Genomic DNA, 19960 nt, shown 5'->3' on the forward strand with positions numbered 1-19960 from the left:
CCAAAAGAAGGTGGTGCCCCAAGTAGTGTGCGTACCTCTTTACGAACATTTTGTGAGGGTAGGCCCATTGGTTTGGGTTTAGAGGCCCCATTTCAAAAAGCTCGCCCTCAGTACGATGAATTCAATGCCGAGGTTTCCTTCGGATTTCTCCAACATGTTTGGGGATATGTTCATTCCTAACTAAACGTGTGCAATGTTAAATTAAACAACTTGAATGAAGTTATGACCTACCTCTTCCATTTCTTCGTCGATGGCCCGTGAGATGGCCGGTAATTGTTCGTCCATGGGAGCTTTTCCCTTCCCGTTCACCTTGCTCGTTCCTGCCTCGTGGTCGTGGGCTCCACCAAAGCAAGTCCTCTTAATCGGGGCCATTTTAAACTCACTACTTTAAATAATTAACTTGGAGAAAAGAGCTAATGTCCGCAAGCGTCATAACAAGCCAAAGGATAGATTAGCAACATCAAACAATGCCTGCTACATGAGAGGTTTAGATTTTTCCATATAGCAATCATTATGGATGATGCATATTCCTATGGGAACCTGCTCTAAAGATAATTACTCGACTTACGTGATTAAGAATAGTAGGATTTCACTAGTGGAATTATCAGAGAGATGAATGAAGTATGATTAACCTCTTTCCTAGCAACTAGATGATGCAGAGTTATCTTATGCATATGTGTGAGGAAAGTCAACTCGTAGAGACTTAATAACATATTTAATTTTTCTTAATTACACCTTAATGCATAAAGGAAATGAATTTAATTTAGTTACAATATTAATGGGTGATAGAAAAAGTGATTCTCTTAAATCTACACAAATACTAGCTTATCGACTAATTACTATGCCGCCTAGAGAGAGAAAATTCTAATAATTATACACTAATCATTAATCGAGAATGATGAATGGCTGATAAGTCAGCTATGGAATGATGATTACATAATAGAATATGGTTAAAGAGAATTTAGAGAGTAATTATAGAGAATTACGACTAGGAATAAGCATAATAGACGAGGAATTTAGATGGTAGAGAAAGGAATTTACAGATAGCATTAATTAAACCGTGGTTACTGTGATTAAGAGCTGATAATATTAATCTTCTCGATTTTCTGATCTAATCGAGCTTCTTGAGATGAGAATTCGGCAGCACCTTCCTCCTTGCTTCTCCTTCAAAAGGTGTGTGAACCGGCAGCACCTTCCCAATGTGTGTAGGTGTATGTGTATGCACTGTGTGTGTGTGTATGAGCATAAGTGTGTGTGTGTGTGTGTATGAGCATAAGTGTGTGTGTGTGTGTGTATGCGGGTCTTTAAATAGGCTCTTACAGGCTGAAAATTGACCTGGGTTGTTAAATGCATCTGGGAGCTTCTCCAGTTAAGCATGGCAAGTCTAGTTCGCTATCACCAAGTGTCAGGTTGGCTAGTTTAACTGACTCTGAGACTTAGTTACTGGCTTGGCAGCTTTCCCAGGACTCCCACAAGGCAAGAGGGCGCCCCCTAGCTGCTAAAGATATTCTGGAGTGGCTTGGACCTGTTCCCACACAGTCCCGGGCTCCGGTGCCTCCCCGCTCAATTTTTGGAAAAATTGATTTTTGGCTATGGAATGATGATTACATAATAGAATATGGTTAAAGAGAATTTAGAGAGTAATTATAGAGAATTACGACTAGGAATAAGCATAATAGACGAGGAATTTAGATAGTAGAGAAAGGAATTTAAAGATAGCATTAATTAAACCGTGGTTATCGTGATTAAGGGCTGATAATCTTCTCGATTTTCTGATCTAATCGAGCTTCTTGAGATGAGCATTCGGCAGCACCTTCCTCCTTGCTTCTCCTTCAAAAGGTGTGTGAACTAGCAGCACCTTCCCAGTGTGCAAGAGGGCGCCCCCTAGCTGCTAAAGCTATTCTGGAGTGGCTTGGACCTGTTTCCACACAGTCCCGCGCTCCGGTGCCTCCCCGCTCAATTTTTGGAAAAAATGATTTTTGGCTATGGAATGATGATTACATAATAGAATATGGTTAAAGAGAATTTAGAGAGTAATTATAGAGAATTACAACTAGGAATAAGCATAATAGACGAGGAATTTAGATGGTAGAGAAAGGAATTTACAGATAGCATTAATTAAACCGTGGTTATCGTGATTAAGGGCTGATAATCTTCTCGATTTTCTGATCTAATCGAGCTTCTTGAGATGAGAATTCGGCAGCACCTTCCTCCTTGCTTCTCCTTCAAAAGGTGTGTGAACCGGCATCACCTTCCCAGTATGTGTAGGTGTGTGTGTATGCACTGTGTGTGTGTGTATGAGCATAAGTGTGTGTGTGTGTGTGTGTGTGTGTATGCAGGTCTTTAAATAGGCTCCTACAGGCTGAAAATCGACCTGGGTTGTTAAATGCATCTGGGAGCTTCTCCAGTTAAGCATGGCAAGTCTAGTTCCCTACTCACCAAGTGTCAGGTTGGCTAGTTTAACTGACTCTGAGACTTAGTTACTGGCTTGGCAGCTTTCCCAGGACTCCCACAAGGAAAGAGGGCGTCCCCTAGCTGCTAAAGCTATTCTGGAGTGGCCTGGGACCTGTTCCCACACAGTCCCGGGCTCCGGTGCCTCCCCGCTCAAGTTTTGGAAAAATTGATTTTTGGCTAAAACGGGTCATACGAATCGGATTTTGATGCCGTAAATTGCTATACGGAGCTCTAACTAAGACGTACTGGACCGAGTACCTGCCATATTTAGCAGCCCTTGGGGTCCAAAAATGCATTTTTTTGAAATTCGGGATACGGGTGCAGTTTTTCGAGACGATCAAAACTGGACGGGTCGTGTGACCAAAAACTTACTATTTTTGGAAATTTTTTTACAAAAATTAATTTAATTCACATTTCGAAGCTTTAAAACATTCTAAATATCATGGCATTGACAGAATTTGGAAAACTGCTAAAAATAGTAACTTTTTACATTATGATTATTTCATGGTACAATGGTGCTCTTTTGATTGGGGTCAGAGACCTTACAGCGATTATTTACTTTTCTCAAATTTTTGCACTTTTTAATTTGTTTTTCCGAGTATTGAACTTGTTAAAGTCTTTAGACAAGTTTCACTGACTTTGAACAAAATTTGTCCAAGTCATCAACAACTGTTTCGTGTCTGCAGACTCAGTTTTCAAGAATCTGGCTTAAGTCTCACTTTTGTGATCCAAATTTCACCAAATTTGATTTGTGTGGTCTACTTGATATGCTTGACCTTGTGGTATACTCAAATGTGCAAAAATGTCCAATTTTGTAGCAGATGTAAATAATCACGATTATTTACTCCTAGTATTTTTATGCAACTTTTTTCCACAATGTTGACACAGAATGGTTAAGTAGCTCAACTTAAGCTCCCTAGCCAAGTTTCATCAAGTTTGGATAATCCCTGCTCAAATGATTAACAGTTTTGTATATGCAGATTGACTTTACAAATTTGGTCATAATTTTCACTTCAATGATCCAAATCTTACCAAATTTGATTTGTGGGTTTAATATAACACGCTAAAACTAGTGGTATGCTAGGATGGTCAAAAAATTTGAGAAATTTGACAAAAGTTAATAATCACGATTATTTACTTCTGGTAAATTCTTTCATCTTTTTGGTAAACAGAGCATGTACACTTGTTTGGGGAATCCCAAAATCCGAGCAAATATAATCGAGCGAGGGGGAAACCGAGCAAAACTTATAATTTTTTTGACACAAAATTGAGCAAACCATAAACTTTGCAAAACTTACAATGTTTTTTTATATCCTTGTGCAATATATTAGTTGTATCTATCTTTGACTTTTATTGGTTAGAGACACTCCCTACATAGTTTCTTTACATATCAAAATAATTTTTAAATTGTTCTATCGCTAACACATGCCAAAAACCTTCCATCAACATTGAAATTAAGCAAAAAGGTATATCGCATCTACAAATCAAAATGGAGAGCGCAACAACTAAAATACTGCCGCACGAGAATATTTGAGGCAAAAGTTAATACCGATAAGCACATATATATCACCCAAAAAACTACTTCTCAAAACCATTGCAAGGTCCACAAGCCTTTAAGGCTGCATCAGCACCCGTGAACCTCCAAGTGCTTGGACTAACTCCAATTTCGTTAGAGCAGCCTGATGCATGAACTCATGAGCATGAGGGTCAAGGCCAAGTACTTGTAGAAATATGAAGTAAATGTGCTTACATGGCATATAGACAAGGCGCTTGCTTTCTCGGTTTTGAAAATCCTCGCAAGTACATCTAGGAAAATCTGACATTGTCACAGAGTATGTCACTCCCTTTGCACTTGACCCCACAGTCTTAACATAGAAAACATGTGTTTCATTGCAAACCACAATGACCTCTCGCACCAACTCTGCTGCCATGGTTCTACCCACTTCAATCTTGCCATGAAACTCCTTTGTTAATCGTGATCTCCATTTCACAATCTTTCCATCTCTAAATTTGGGACGGATGCTGCTAGCAACTCTTTGGTTCAATGGAACTGTTTCATGCATTCTTGTTGCTGATGTCACTCCTGCTTGCAAAACAAAACCATTGGCTTGCAATTACGTTACCTCTTGGGGTTGCAAATTTGTGCCCTCTGCAACCACCCAAACACCAGGAGCTGGAGCTGGTGGCCCTTCAACTATGCTGTGAACCTTCCACGTGTGCATGTTATTGGAGTTACAAAACCAAATGTACCCTTCCACAAGGCCTCCCTGTTGTAAAACAGATGGAGGATATTTTTTGCGACCCCAAAAACAAGGAGCTGGCACCCCTATTTTGGCATCCATTGAACAATCATTAATGAACCGCCCACATCTATCTCCATCTTTTGACACCACACCAAAACAAGTCATCTTTCGCCCAGGTTCTGTTCTCCTTATTGCCCAAACTGACTTTGCTATATTTACTTTGGGATATGGGACATCCCTTGGAGTTTTTTTTTTGGCCTGAAGCCCACCAATTGAAGTTGTCATTGTAACATACTCTGGCCTGTGGCTATCCTCCTCTAAGACAATATTTGCATTAGCAAAAATTGGCCTCTTTTTTCTAATACTCTTTTCTTGGAGTATATTTCTATTCATTTCAGGACTATTGACACCCATTTCATGCATTGAAGAATGTGTGAGGTCAACCAGTTTCTTTCCTGTTTCCACTGAGCAGATGAAGGTTGGTTCATGAAGCGATCTGCCAAATCTTTAATGCCAGGACCGGTGGAGCTCCCAACACCTTTCAAATAGGCATTATATTTCACACTTTGAAGCACAGCTAAAGCCATATCTGCACATGCTTCCTCATACAAACTTATGTGATCCTTATAACCAACAGAGGCTCGCATACTAGCATGTTTTGACTCTGACAAGTTTGTGTTAGGGACAAATATTCCTGCAGCATCTTGTGATACAAATCTTTCCCCCCAATGAGGCACTCGCACATCCCACCAAGCCAGCCATGTCTCCAACGAAGCAATCTCCCCTTCAATGGCCATTCCTGTTTTCCAAAATCTTCTAAGCTCTCCCTTACAATGCTCAGCGGCATTCTCTGTAGGTGCAGTTCTCCACTTGCGGCACAAAATCTTGTGCTCCTCTTGAAATGCGGGACGGATGCACTTGCAAGTATGTCAAACCATACTTTGCTCCCAATGAAATATACATGATCTCTCTTTGTTTGGAATAGATCTTTGCTCCTCCAAAATAAACAGTACGCACAGCAATCCAATTGGCACTGGCTTCATCTGCCATAAATCCCCTGAACTCTGGCTTATCAAAACCCTGTTCCTTAACCACATTGTTCAGCATCTTCCAAAATTCAATCTGAGCATATTTATTTTCCACGCTAAACTCAGCAGTTGCAATGGTGAGCAGCTCTCGCACGTAAGGGTCATAGACATGCGCTGACATAGTCGGCCATCCTTGTACACGGTGAACATGATCAAAGTGCACCCACATTTGCTCTAAATTACCTCCAGGGCGCATCCGATTCACTAAATCAACTCCACTGCCTGGTCCCTTAATTGACCTGGGAAAAGGATACTATGGATGAAAGGATATCTGCACTTGCTTTTCAAGTCAAGCACTGCCTCAACACCCTTTGAAGTGATATTCTTTGATCTTTTTGCAGACTCAAAGCTTCATTCCACTCTCCTTTTATTTGAAAGGGGAGTCACACTGTCAAGGAATTCAGCAAATTCCAAATCTTCAATCATAGAAGTTGCTGTTGAACCTGCTCCAATAAGCTTTTCCATGGTAAGATCATGGGTGGTGGCCCGTTCCAATTGTTTTGCAGTCACCAAAGGATCTCGACTCGCACGATCAAGCAACATTTCATCAATGTTACTTTCAACCATTCGACTCCTCCCTTCTGAACATGGATGATTATGTTCTCCAAGATGCAAAGCACACCTAGTACAATTATTCTTATCTCTAGGCAAACAATAGTAAATAACTGCAGGACATGTAGAAACACATTTGGGAATTTGTCCACAATGAGTGCATACCAGTGTGCCATACTGAGAAGAGATCAATCCTTTAGGACTAGATTTAACAATCCGACCTCGCCATTGAGACTCATTGGACATATTTGAACGCAAATAAAATGGACAATCAATGTTGATGCAACGCAAATGCCCAGAGCATCTACTAAATCTGACAACACCATCGAAACTATCACTACTACAAGTAACATACTCTGTCCACATGTGACTATCATGTCTTTGTTCCATACCACTCATACTTGAACAATGACCAGCTGGCGGTAATTCAAAAGCAATATACCCATCATAATGAGCTGGGAGCTCATCAGTAGAGACCACTTTCTTGGCTTGATGGAGTGCAATATACAAATTGCTTTGCAATGGCATGCACTTAATCATGTCAATCACACTTGCACTGATCTCTGAGATAGGTACTTTCTTGTCTTTCTTGTCGTGAGAAACTCTGCCAATGCCAGCCTCAATCTGATCCTCACTTCTCATATCCACCTTGTAGAACTGGTGTTGCTCATGATCAAGCATAAAAGTTTGTTCACCATCTGATGATATAATAGCTTCTACCTTGACTTGCGGTCCAGATAATGTCAATGGACGAAGACAGAAATTAGCATCACGAAGCTCAAAATGTTCTTGCAAAGAAGCAACTGTCAACGAATAAATTCTGGTATCAAACATAAGCACTAGCTTTTGTCCACGCTTTGGACCAAAAACTGTAAGACATCTCCCCATGGGTTAATAGTGTGCAGAGTAGAAGGTAAGAAATATTAGCAAGCATTGGCATGGTTTTAAATGATACAACGGGTGTAAATATAATAGACTGATATGCTTAAAATCCTATTCATAACCGCAAGCTGCCAAGAGGATTGCATGTTCGTGTTCCCAAGAACAACAATCATAGCTTTATAAAATATATTATAATAAAAATAAATCACTTTGAGTTTTAAGATTTTCAGTGAATCGTGCATAGTAATGACAAGAGAATTTCACCTACCCTCTTCAATATCCCATGCACAAATCCCAAATACCCTCTCCAACCGTATTTTAGAGTGTTTGCATACTGCTGAGCTACGGGCATGGTCACGCGAGGATTAGTTAGAACTAAGCCCTGGCAGTCTCCGACAAGAGCTCATAACTTCCACCTTCAACAACAGGTAGAGAGATGAAGATCGATGCACAAATGAAAAGCTGGCAAGCGTCAGATATGGTCGGCAAGCATCAGAGATTTTTAAGCTTGAAAATCAAGGTCCCATGGTATTATGATTGGGAATATTTAATTTGCAAGCCCAATTTACACTACAGACTGGGATATGTGAGCACTAAGCTAATCTACCAGCATTGGGACTATGCCCCAAACAGGTAATATGGTGAGGGATGCAAATAGTTGTACATGTGCCTTCGACACACAGGTTAGTTTGAGATAGATTCCAAAGTTCCATAAAACAAGGTCAAATTAGTTGTATGTGTAATCGAAGGAAAGCTCTAGCTGAGGGTCTCCCCCACTCTTGGATCAGACATACTACAAAGTAGGACTCATTTGAGATAATATATGGGACAAAGTACATTGCCTTGGAGGATTAATTGCATTTGTCCAAATTTTACAATAGTTATTTTAAGCGGACACTTTCCCCGAACAATGCAGTGAAAGTGTTACAAAAAGATTTGATTTTTTATAAATAATGAGATTTTTCAATTGCTTTCTTGCATTAAAAAACGTTATTTAGGCCCTGCGTTAGTGTCTTGTGTAAGGCCAACGGCCGTCCACACCTCTTAAAGACATCCACCTCTCTGGAAGAAAAACACACCTGCCCGCACTCTCCTTGTATGCCGGTCACCTAACCTCCTTCCGGTATCTAGTTCGATTCCAAAAAACCGGGACAACCAAGTATGTAGAGCAAAAGGACATGTGTGGCAACAAAAAAAAAACGCTGCTTTTATCTTTTCCAAAATAGGGTCAAGATGCGCTGGATCTTATTAATTATACGTTTTTCTTAAAGAAGCCTTTCTATGCTGCAGACCTGCAAGTCTTGCCTTGAAAGCTGCTTGCACTACCTCTTGCCCATCTGTTGTGCTAACCACAGCAATCTAATGCGCTAACCTCAGCCCTCTCTTGCGCCATCTCTTGCCTTCAAACCTCCTGCCGCAAACCTCAGCCCTCTCTTGCTCTCAAGTTACGCCCTTTGAGGCCATATACTCTCTGTAGCAAGCAATCTTCAACCTTCAAGCAATCTTCTCTACAGCATATGCGCCTTAACCACTACAAATCATCAAGCTCGGAGTTCACATAAAAAATCGTCATGGGGAGAAGGGAGTCTTCCTCGGCTCGAAAGCCTCCTACCAGGTACCTTTGTGAACTACCTGTAGCCATCCACACCGGCGTGGATGGCTACAGCTAGTTTCTTTTTCAATGTTTAAGATGAAGTTTTGTAAGGTTTTTTAAGGCTACTAGTTTTAATTTAATTATTGACAGTTTTTAAGAATACAGAAACCTGTCACAGAAACCTGTCCTAAAGCTTTCTACACATTACAGGAGGCTAAACTAAAGTACAGGAGAGATGCATTCTTAGCCTAATCTCTTGGATAAACCAAACTACTGCATACCCTCTATTGCTTTTGTGATTGATGGTGTCTCATAAATTCTGTTAGAACTGGCTGTAGCCATCCACGCCGGCGTTGGTGGCTAGAATGAATTTTTGAATGTGTGAATTTATCTATAGATACGCTCTCTCTTGATATTTGCAGAGTTGCACAGCTTCTCTTAGAACTGTCTATAGAAATCCACGCCGACGTGGATGGTTAGAAAGAGTTTCTAGGGACAAATGTTTTCAGAGTTTTATAGCTTTTGTTAGAACTGGCTATAGCCATCCACGCCAGCGTGGATGGCTAGAAGGAATTTTTGAATGTGTGAATTTAGCTATAGATACGCTCTGTCTTGAGATTTGCAGAGTTGCATAGCTTCTCTAAGAACTGTCTCTAGCCATCCACGTCGGCGTGGATGGCTAGAGAGAGTTTCTAGGGACAAATGTTTTCACAGTTTTATAGCTTCTGTTAGAACTGGCTGTAGCCATCCACCCCGGCGAGGATGGCTAGAAGGAATTTTTGAATGTGTGAATTTAGCTTTAGATACGCTCTATCTTGAGATTTGCAGAGTTGCATAGCTTCTCTAAGAACTGTCTCTAGCCATCCACGTCGACGTGGATGGCTAGAGAGAGTTTCTTGGGACATTTTTTTTTTGCAGTGAATCATTCTTAGTAAGCTCCCTCAAGATGTCCACGCCGACATAGATGGCTAGAAGGAATTTCTCAAGATAAAATTTTATAATTATGCATGCTTTCTTTAAATCTATTAGCTGCCTCTTGTTATCCATGCCGACTTGGATGTTTTGGTGGATGATCAATAAATAAAGTTTTTGATTTTTTAAATTGCCTCTAGGCATCCGCGTCGGCATGGAGTCCTAGAGGTAGTTTCAGTGAAGTAAATAAATTGGTTTTTGTTGTGTTTTGCAAGTCCTTCAATTCGTGGACGAGGTCACAGAGGGAGACGACTCTCTTCAACTCAGGCTTCAAGTATATTAGAGAGCAGTGATCAAATAAGTGCAGTATCTGTCACTGATATGACAGAAGGTTTGTAGACACAAGAAGAGGAGATGCAAAGTCAAGACTTGGGGCTTGGCTCCATAAATGAAGTTGATGAATCTCTTGCACCACAAGAGGCATGTTTACAAATAGTGCCTTATGTTGTAAGAGCTGAAGTAGCAATAGATACTGAGACAGGGGATGAGCACAAGCTATGCATGCATAGAGGACAAGATATTCTTCAATGTACTCGCATGTTTAGTTTTTTTGATTGTCCACCGATTCCTTTATGTCGATTGATCCCCTATACAAGGGTGAGAGGCTTAAGAGATGATGTTAGTGGATTGAAATCTTCTTTTGCAAAGGAGGGCTATATGCAAGAAAAAGGAGCTTTTATTGTTTCAATTTGGAATTGCAAGAAGGAGGAAGCTTATGTTACAGGTATTTCCTTTCTCCACTTTGATCTTTTCTACTTTTTGTTTCTACTGTGTTTTTTGTTGTTCGCATAAATAGTAGTTGAGTATGCTTTTCTGTCTATGCTTATCTATTTTGCAGAGGACCTTCTTACTTCATGGGACCCAATATGGGTTGATATACATAAAGAGTTTGAAATTGAGCTTTCTAAAAGACCAAATCTTCAAGCCCTTTCTAATAAAATGTTCTACGTTTGGGAGGGTAATCATAGAACGCTCGCTTGGACAGCTGCTATTAAAGAGAGATTCTCCACTGATCGAGAGAAACATTGTAGTGTGCTTTGTACAGTTATTGACCCTACACGAGTGCCAGAGATAGCTCTTCTTAGTAGCTTGCAAAGAATGAATTTGTAAATTTTATGACTTTCCATATATTCTATCAAAAAATGTCTACGTTATATTTTTGACTATGTATGTATTGTATATGAACTTGGAATAGCATGAACACACATGCTCTTGTGGTCACCCATCTTAGGGATGAGCTTGTCAACTGCTCCCACATTTGTGCAGCAGATCATGAAGCTTATGTAACAGGGCTTCCAGAAAAAGATCAAAAGTTGATTGCTACAGTACGTAAGAAATACTCGAAGGGTATGGAGCCTTGGTATCCACTTACTCGTCGATACTTGGGAAAGCTCTTATACGATGTAAGTGTCTTTGGCCTAATTTTTAAGAAAGATCTCGTGTTTGGTTTTTTTGAAAATTATGTGTTTTCAATTGTGTATTGAAGGATAAAATATCCAATTAATTGAGCCAAAGAGTATGTGCTTGTTTTTTTGCAAATTATTTATTTTTAAGTATGTGTTGAAGGTTCAAATGTCCAAGGAATTGAGCCAAAGAATAGAGCAAGCTAGGCAGACAATGACAAATGAAGAACTTATAAAAGAGGAGGAGAAGATATTGAATGATTTAGCACTCAAATATGGAGAGCGTGCTGGAAAGGTGGTTGAAATATTTTTGTTTAGGTATTTGCACATAGTGTAATAGTTGTTTAAACTTGGTTTTTTACTCATTGCTCAAATACTGCAGTTACTAAATATTGTTGATCCGAATCTTGGACCGGATTGGATGGTTCGAGTTCTTGCACTCAAGTGGGGTCCTGATAGTTGGGCTACGCTTGAGAAGCTGAACTTGATTGCTATGCATGATGCTCCTGTCTTGAGCAAACTGTTATGGGTTTCATTGCTTGAGGCAGACAAGATTACTAGAGCATCTTATGGTTTAAAGAAAGGAGATCATGTGTATCACATGTAAGTGAAGTTTCTTTTGACATTCAAGAATCTTTGATGTACGATTGCTAGTTTTTTGTGATTGTTTTAGGTTTTTCTCATCTTCATTGTTATGTAGTTGGATTCGTAGAGAAGGCCTTCTACAAAGGATATTTGAGAGAGCCACAAAGTTTGTGGAGGACTTAACCAACATTGTTGGTGGTATTTTGTTGCCTCATGATTGCTCTCTTGCCTCTTACTTTGAGGAGCTCAAGTTTGAAGCACGGCCCTATCTTTTTCCTTTGGAAACCTCTCTTGAAGCTAAGACAAAAGATGTTGACAAGCAAGCTATGAAGAAAGTGTACACAGTACGCATGGCATCTCAACGGCTAGCCTATAGGTCAAGTTCATCATACTTTTATTTCAAGCTTTTCATAATTACAAAGTTTGTAGTGATGTTATTTTGTTTGATTTCTATTATCCTTGGTTGGAAAAGGCTTTCTTCCAGGGATTCCATTCTTAGCTAAGCAGTGGGCACAACTATCTACTGGGGAAGAATGCATGTACTCCCCTTCCATACATAAGCTCACTACTTGGGAGATGGAGACATGCCCATGGTGGATAGACATGGCTTCTGGGCATGTATTGGCGAGAGAGAGAGAGAGAGAGAGAGAGAGAGAGAGAGAGAGAGAGAGAGAGAGAGAGAGAGAGAGAGAGAGAGAGAGAGAGCTTCACGATACTATGAGAGTTGGTGGAGCATCCGTCGATGTGCCTCTACCTCCTAGAGTGAATGAGGTAATATCAGGTAAATGGTAACTCAAAACAAACTGAACCATGATTTGTTGAAGAGCTTTAAACTCTCTTCTTTCTTGACTTATTTGTTTTACATACTGGTCATATTGTGTTTTATTGCTTTTTCTAAGCCACAAATACTACTCACAAGGGAAAGGAGGTGATTGTTGAGACTAGGGTGGATGAAAACATGGAGCGAGAGCATGGTGAGCTATCACTTATGATGCAGACGTTTGTATGTTCATTTATTGGAGTTAATTCACTTTGTTTAGCCTCTTGTATTGCAGTAGCTCATGGGGAGATTGTTGCAAAGAAAACCATTTCTTTTGTCTACATCGTTGATATTCCCTTGTCTTCTCTGTCCTCATTGTCTGACTCACGATGCATGGCCATTTCTGGGGACTACATAGCCATTGCTTCTGATTTTAGGGCTGGTGTTTGACATCCGGCATGGATTCGTGTTCATGAGCACATGGGATCTGCATGCTTTGATGGGACCTTGTGCGTGCGTGGTGGGAGAACAGTCGCATGGGCTGCTGATTTTATTTTTTTGGATCTTCCCTTTGGTGGTTCCCACTTAGCCTTTCCTGTTGTACCCCTTTGGGATGTTTGTAGTGAGGATCATGTTCGTGCAGGCATACAACTTGCATATTCTACTTTGTCAGACTCTGGGTGGTTGTTGATCATGGTCTCTATGACAGGTTTGTGCTTCAATCTTAATTTTATACAATACTTGTTGATATTTTTGTTGTATGTTTTCTATTGTGACTTTAGAAACCTCTTGCAGGAGATACCATTGGCTAGGTTGAGAGATTTTGTCGTGCATCGAGATGACTATTCATCGTCGCATTGTAGTCCCTCATCATGGAGCTTATGGTTATGGTAATAGCTTTGGTGGTCGGATTGAGGTAATGCTCTTCTACATAATTAACTTCTTTGTTTCTCATTTTGGTGTGTTATTGTTATTTTTATTGTTCTAATTGTCTATGTGGTGGTGTAGTGTCATTGTTCTCTCTTACTTATGGTGCATAGGGTTGGCATGCAACCACCTTGCTTTGTGGTTGAGAGCACTCCTCTATTCAATCGACTTGGCATGCAACCTTTGGATTCTTACATGATGCACCATCTTCCAGAGTCTTCTCTAGCGAGATCATCATCGGGGAGCCATGGCGTGGTGGCTTGCAACGAATTCATTCTTTTATTGCATGTTTTGTGGAGCTTCTTTGTAGGCCTGGAGGTCTTTGTTTGGAGTTGGGATGTGGTACATCACTCGTATTGGCAGCATGCTTAAGCACAGGGCGGGTGTGTGCAGCAGTCGACAGTGACGACACTTTGATTTCAGATTATGTGCAACCATTACTTTGCACTAAAAAGCGAAGCAGAGGGGGGGCCTCCACCTCTCTTGATTTTGATGATGTGGGTGACATGCCTTCGCGTGTCAACCCCTTTGATGACTAAAGAGAGTTCATCTTACACTTCATTTTCCCCCACTATTTTATGTTTCCATCATACTTTTATGCTACTTTGTCACTTTTTGGTATCATTGATTGTTCAGTATTTGAAAATTATGGATAATGATTCAAACAACAATTTGAGATTTCTTATGTTTCAATGATGAAGGTTATATATTGCTTACATGTGGATTATGAGACTTACCTTTTTCTTTTTGTATGGAAGTGTGTTGCCAATTTATGCTGAGGGGATTGCAAAAACCATGGCTGCTGATATACGATACGATTTTGACACCCACAAGAAGTGTCAGAGGCGCAATGTTTTTATTGATGACGAGTGTGACTCTTCATAGTCATGAGATAGAACCGTAGCATTTCTTGTTGTTGTTAAAGTGTAGAGGCATGACATGTTGCTCTCTATATTCCACTTGTTATCTTATAATCCTAAAGAAATCTCTCTTTTTTGGTTATAAGATATGACAATTGTCTCTTAATATAGTTTAGAAACTTTGTAGATGTATGAGCATTGTTGACTAAATTTAAAGTTAAAATTAAAATTATGGTGTTGAATGTAGTTGTGGATCATTGCATGGTTTGTAATAGCTTTGCTACCTGTTTGGGTTTCTCAGTGCTCGACATCAAGCCTCAACTGCACAAAAGAATCTAAAGTCTAATTTTGAACAATGCTATTGCTACGATTACTTAGGGATTCTAGAAAATATTCTCATTTTGAATAGTATTATTGCTATCACTTAGGGCTTAAAGTAGGATCTTCATTCATCTTTCTTGACAAAGCCCATTTGGTTTCTTTATTCATTTGCTTGGATTTTCCTTCGCTCGACAATTCTCGCTCGCCACATGGTAGGACTCCACTTGTTTAAGACTTTAATATAAGCCTTTAAGTCAAATTTCACTAAGTTTGAACAAGATTTTCCCAATTCACACTCAAGTTCTCAACAATCAGTACAGATTTCAGTTTTTACCGAGGTTTTGGTCAGTTTGGTGATCCAAATTCCATGGGCCTTTACAAAAGATTTTTGTCACATGCATAGAGTCTCTCGTATCAACCTTGGTCACTTTTGAGCTGAAAGTAAATAATCGCGATTATTTACTTTTGGCCTAAAATGAGCACTTTTTTCAACTTTTTCAGTGGACAGTGTTTTTTTGAACTATTTTAAGCCTCTGAGTCAAGTCAAAACTTAATTTGGCCTAAAATGTCAAGAAAAAGTAAATAATCTGAGTTTTTGCAAACTCTTGAAAATTTACCTCAAATACGTCCTTAAGCTTACCCATTGGTTCATACAACTTTTAAAGCATACTCTCCAGCCGGAGTCAATGGTTGACAGTCTTTTGGTGCTGTTTCAAGCCGTAGACCTGAATTTCTGCAACTTCACATAAACAACTCACAATTGATTCTTCTGGAGAGAGCAATGTTCTAAGATCCCACCTCGGATTCTACTTACCCTACTCCTAGATTCTACTGAGATACGGTTGTGGAAAGTGTCCACAAACACTCGTTTTCTTGCTTTTTATGGTTTTCTGAGCCTTGATCTTAAGACTTGTCTCGTCCATCAACCATTTTAAAAATCCTAAGCTAATTCTACAGTTCTACAATCCTAAAAGGTACTTAGCAGGTACAACCTACTTCCAAGCTACCTTTACATAGAAAAAGACGACAATTTTAAACTATGTGGTTTTAAAAAGAAAGTTTCAAATTTAGGTGATCCTAGAGGAAGTTAAAGGACAATTACACAAGACACTCGTGCTTTTCTCTAGTTTAGGTCTCTTCGATCCCCAGTAGCGGTGCCAAACGTGAGACGGGTGTCTAACCTCACTCCTATTTTATTGCAGACATAGCGAGAACCACGAATATGATTGTCAATCCATGGGACGAAGCTGACTCGACTAGTGCATAGAGGCTACAAGAGGTTGTCAATCTCTTGGAAAACAACAGACAACTCGCATCTAACTCAAGCTACACTCAAATGACAAAAATCACCAAAAGCTAGTCGCTAACTAGCAAACAAATCATAACCGTTACAGCATCAAACGACATCCAAGCATTACAAAACTTCTAGGACATGTATATAATACCTAAGCACACATGCTTATGGTCTCAAATCTCACTTTAGGTCAAGTGAAAAAATCACGATATTAACAGCAATGAGTTTTTGAACTAGTCGTTTTTTACCCGAAATGCATCTGAATGCTTAGCAATGATGCCGCAATACCCCTCCTATACTTTTTTTAATGATTTTTAAGCTTAAATTCCTACTTATGATGAAATTAGGCCGCCGGTCAACGACGCCAAAAGCTACAGATTACCATGAAATGCTTATGTCAATGCGTAGAGCTCTTACCTGCGATTGCAATGCAACAGACGACACTGCAATGTGACAACTGGAAAGGGAGTAGGAAACATGAGAAGGAGAGAAGTGAGCGCCATTAGCTCACGATGTGTTTCTATTATCCAAAAATCTATAAAGTACGTACAAAAATTGGATTTAAAACCTTAGCCAAAGTTTTTGTGGTCAAAACTAATAATCTGGGAGCTCTAACTAAAGATAGGTTTATACAATCTGGAAGCTTGTAGCCCCAGGCCCCAGGTCACCAATTACACTGTTTATCTGGAAAATAGGAGTTACAATACTCTTGATTTATCAAAATAATAAGTTTTTTTCCAATAAAATTTCCGAAAAATGTTATCTGAGTTAGCTTGATGCTAACAACTTTGTGTACTCCTGCACTCTAGTAAGCTATAAGTGCTTAGGAGTGATTATGCACCCAATGCATATACATATATATGGAGTTGTGCTCCTGGAAGCCTTTCTTTTTACCCTCCGCTTAAGAGCACAAAGGGACATATCAAAAGAGATATTGACGAATGAGATCTATGGCCCAATCGTCTTATAGTCTTGCTGTAACTATGTAAGCCATGATTTCCTTAAATTTTTTGAAAATTGGAACTTAACAATGCATCTTGGTATGTAGAAACCTAGTTTTGCAGACTTCAAACATACTACAGATGTATAGTTCATATGCATGTACCATTAGGAAAATTTGGACTCTCAAAGGGGCCCTATAAGGAGGTTTGACTTTGCCTCTCTTGTCCAAAGTGGGTAACCTAGTGAAGTACATAAACGCTTTATCAAAACCATATCAACCACCATATTATTGGAAAGATCTTAGAAAGTAGGTTCTAAATCCCCAAACTCCCACTAGTTTGGAGTTAATTTGTAGAAGTTGTGGCCTCCCCTCTGAAGCTAAAATGTGGGGAGAGATTCCACTTATAAGACAGAGTTGTCACATGAAAAAATGGAATCTTCCAGAACATAAAGAATTTAATGGCATGGTATGCATCAATGGATATATCTCAATGAGACTATTCTAAATCCAAAAGTTTCGACAAGTTTTGATTTCATTTGTAAAAATTCTACCATGCGCCCCTTTTGGACAAGAGGGAGAAAGTCAAAGTCCTTATAGGGCCCATTTAAGAGTCCAAAATTTCCCTAATGATCTGTAAAAGTAACGATCATTCCTACTTGCAAATCCATGCAGATAATTGGAAATTGCTAAATCTAGTCATAGTCTTGGTGTAACAAGAAGCAAACCATGATCTGGAAGCTTATGTGTTTCCCTTGGATGATAATCTCACTACACAAACAATTCAAAATTGAAATTGAAACAAGAAAATGAGTTCCTGGAAGCTTGGTGGATGCACCATTACCTTGTATGTAGGGGAAAATATCTTTGAAGGTCTTCACCCTTCTTGGGAGTAGCACCCATGTAACTTGGTCTCAAGGGACCCCGACCCTTGGCCTGGCCGTTCTTAGCCTAGGCATGATAGTGTTCCCCAGATTGAGTTGGAATGCAATACCCATTGCAATCCTTTGTGGAGAGATTGCTCACATTAAATGACCTTGTTTGTCTAAGTGGCCTGAATAGGAGCTTAAACAATTGCCTTTATAGGCCACTAGAAACACAAAATAGCCAAAGTTTATAACCCAAAAAATCTCATGGTGTTTATGGTCATTTCTAGAAGACTGGCTTGTGCCTTCAGCACTTCAAATTCACCATTATGGAAGAACCTTGGTTACCTGTAGTAGCTATGATTTAGCAACTAATAAATTTTTTAAAGAATCCACCTTGTGCAAGGTTGAGGAGTGTCATAGAAATCCGCTTTGGTCATGTCCTGATTCTAGAGATGTTTACCGTCTAGCAATGATATATGCATCCTTGCTCCTCTTTGCATGACTCCTTTGCCAATTTTATTGTTCTTTGCCAAAATCATTGAACTTACCAAGTATTATAGCTTTGAGAGCCTTCTTGGGGCAACACAACCCTTTATTAAAGGCGCTTTGATAGCCGAAAGCTTTGTCTATGAAAAAGATTAAAGAGGTGCTTACATGAGAAATTCTTGGATTTTTTTTCTAAAGTTTTTTGAATTTTGCACTCGGCAATGGTGTTGCTAGGATTATGCTCGCCGTTTGTTGGCTTGCTCTTTGTTTTTATAGAGAGCAACTAGGGGGGTTTGGGTGTCGTGAGCACCTACCCTTGCATAAAGTTTTTGAGTTGCAACCCTAATTGGGTGACGTTGGGTGTCCCCAATGGGAACGCAATGAGTTCTGCACAAAGAAATCAATGGCGGCAATGTGGGGAGGAAGATAACACTCATAGAATTTTCCACAAACCGTAGGAGAGAGATTATGAAACACGAATTGTTCCTCTACTCAGTGCGAGCTCAATGAATTGAAAACCTTTGGACTTGGTGTTGGTTGATCTTTGCTCACTCTTGCTCAGCAGACTTGCACAAGTCCTCAATTTGTCCTCTTTCTTTGCTGCTTCTCCTTCCAAGGGATCTTTCCCATGGGTTTTCTCTACCAAATCTTCACAAGCTCCTTCACGGACCAAGCCCAGAGAGAGAGAGAGAGAGAGAGAGAGAGAGAGAGAGAGAGAGAGAGAGAGAGAGAGAGAGAGAGAGAGAGAACATGCATGAGCCATGCAATGCTTTCCTCCCTCCTCCAAGGCTCTTCCCTCCCCTGAGCTCTGATAGTAAGACCGTGGGGGGGATCATGGGGGGATGAACCATGCAACTTACCACCCAACCATGTCCTTTATAGGTGCTTGGTCTTGTTAATAATAGGACCCCATTTATCGCATGTTTGTATGGGCCCTTGGCCTTCCCGGTCTTACCCTAGGCATGAAACTTCTATTCTTTGGCTTGTGTAGGTGAACCTAATCTTCACCCTATTTAATATATAAGCCCATTTCTTTCATGTACATTATCAATGAAATGTGTAGGTGACACTTGCCCTAATAGATATATAAGCTCAGTGCTTTCATGTACGTTCTCAATGAATTGAGCTTGCATACAATTTCTCTCAAAGATTTTAAGGTTCCAAGATTTCTAGTTCTACTTCAAATACTAGTATCTGGTAATTTGTGTGTGCATAATTGAATGGCTTGGTTCTAGAATATCCTCCCTCCATGGACTAGATCATTCCTAAAGAAGAGTACCTTCCACATCCTTTACACCCATTTGTAGATCTTAGTGTCAATTCCCCACAAGGAAGGGCTGTTTTTAAACAAATGCAAGGGATCCTTTGAAGTTTTTTTGCACCCAGATCAAGCATATGTGCCAATACCTCTAGCAATAATCTTATGCCTAGCTGGAATAGCCCCACAAAACACCTTTCAAGTGAGAATTTTCATGGAGCTTGGCCAATTTGCCTCTCAAATGTTGTTTATACACTTCAATCTCTTCTCTTCTGATCAATTTACCCTCCATGATTTGATGATTAGAGTGAACCAATCTACTTTATAAACAAGATATTTATATGTTTCCAACATATTTGGAAGTGCAAAAAATTATATCTTTGGGCCAATGGTAGAACCGAGAGTATCTGAAGGTCTCCCTCCATGCTTGGTATGATGCCACTTTGTTGCAATTTTGTAGAATCTTCTTAGG

General features: G+C 39.8%; 1 protein-coding gene and 1 pseudogene across 1 annotated transcript; both read left to right on the top strand.

Annotated features, from left to right (window-relative positions):
- The first annotated feature begins 10981 nt into the window (after positions 1-10981).
- On the top strand, positions 10982-12272 carry LOC147463462 (uncharacterized). The gene is made up of 5 exons (XM_086528951.1): positions 10982-11188; positions 11352-11483; positions 11571-11612; positions 11773-11791; positions 12196-12272. The coding sequence occupies exons 1-5, from the start codon at positions 10982-10984 to the stop codon at positions 12270-12272; spliced, it is 477 nt and encodes a 158-aa protein (XP_086385077.1).
- A 218-nt stretch (positions 12273-12490) lies between these two features.
- Positions 12491-13999, top strand: LOC147463463 (uncharacterized; annotated as a pseudogene).
- Positions 14000-19960: the final 5961 nt, after the last annotated feature.

This window comes from Adiantum capillus-veneris, chromosome 2, assembly GCF_014529385.1.
Source record: "Adiantum capillus-veneris isolate H3 chromosome 2, ASM1452938v2, whole genome shotgun sequence".
Classification (NCBI taxonomy): domain Eukaryota; kingdom Viridiplantae; phylum Streptophyta; class Polypodiopsida; order Polypodiales; family Pteridaceae; genus Adiantum; species Adiantum capillus-veneris.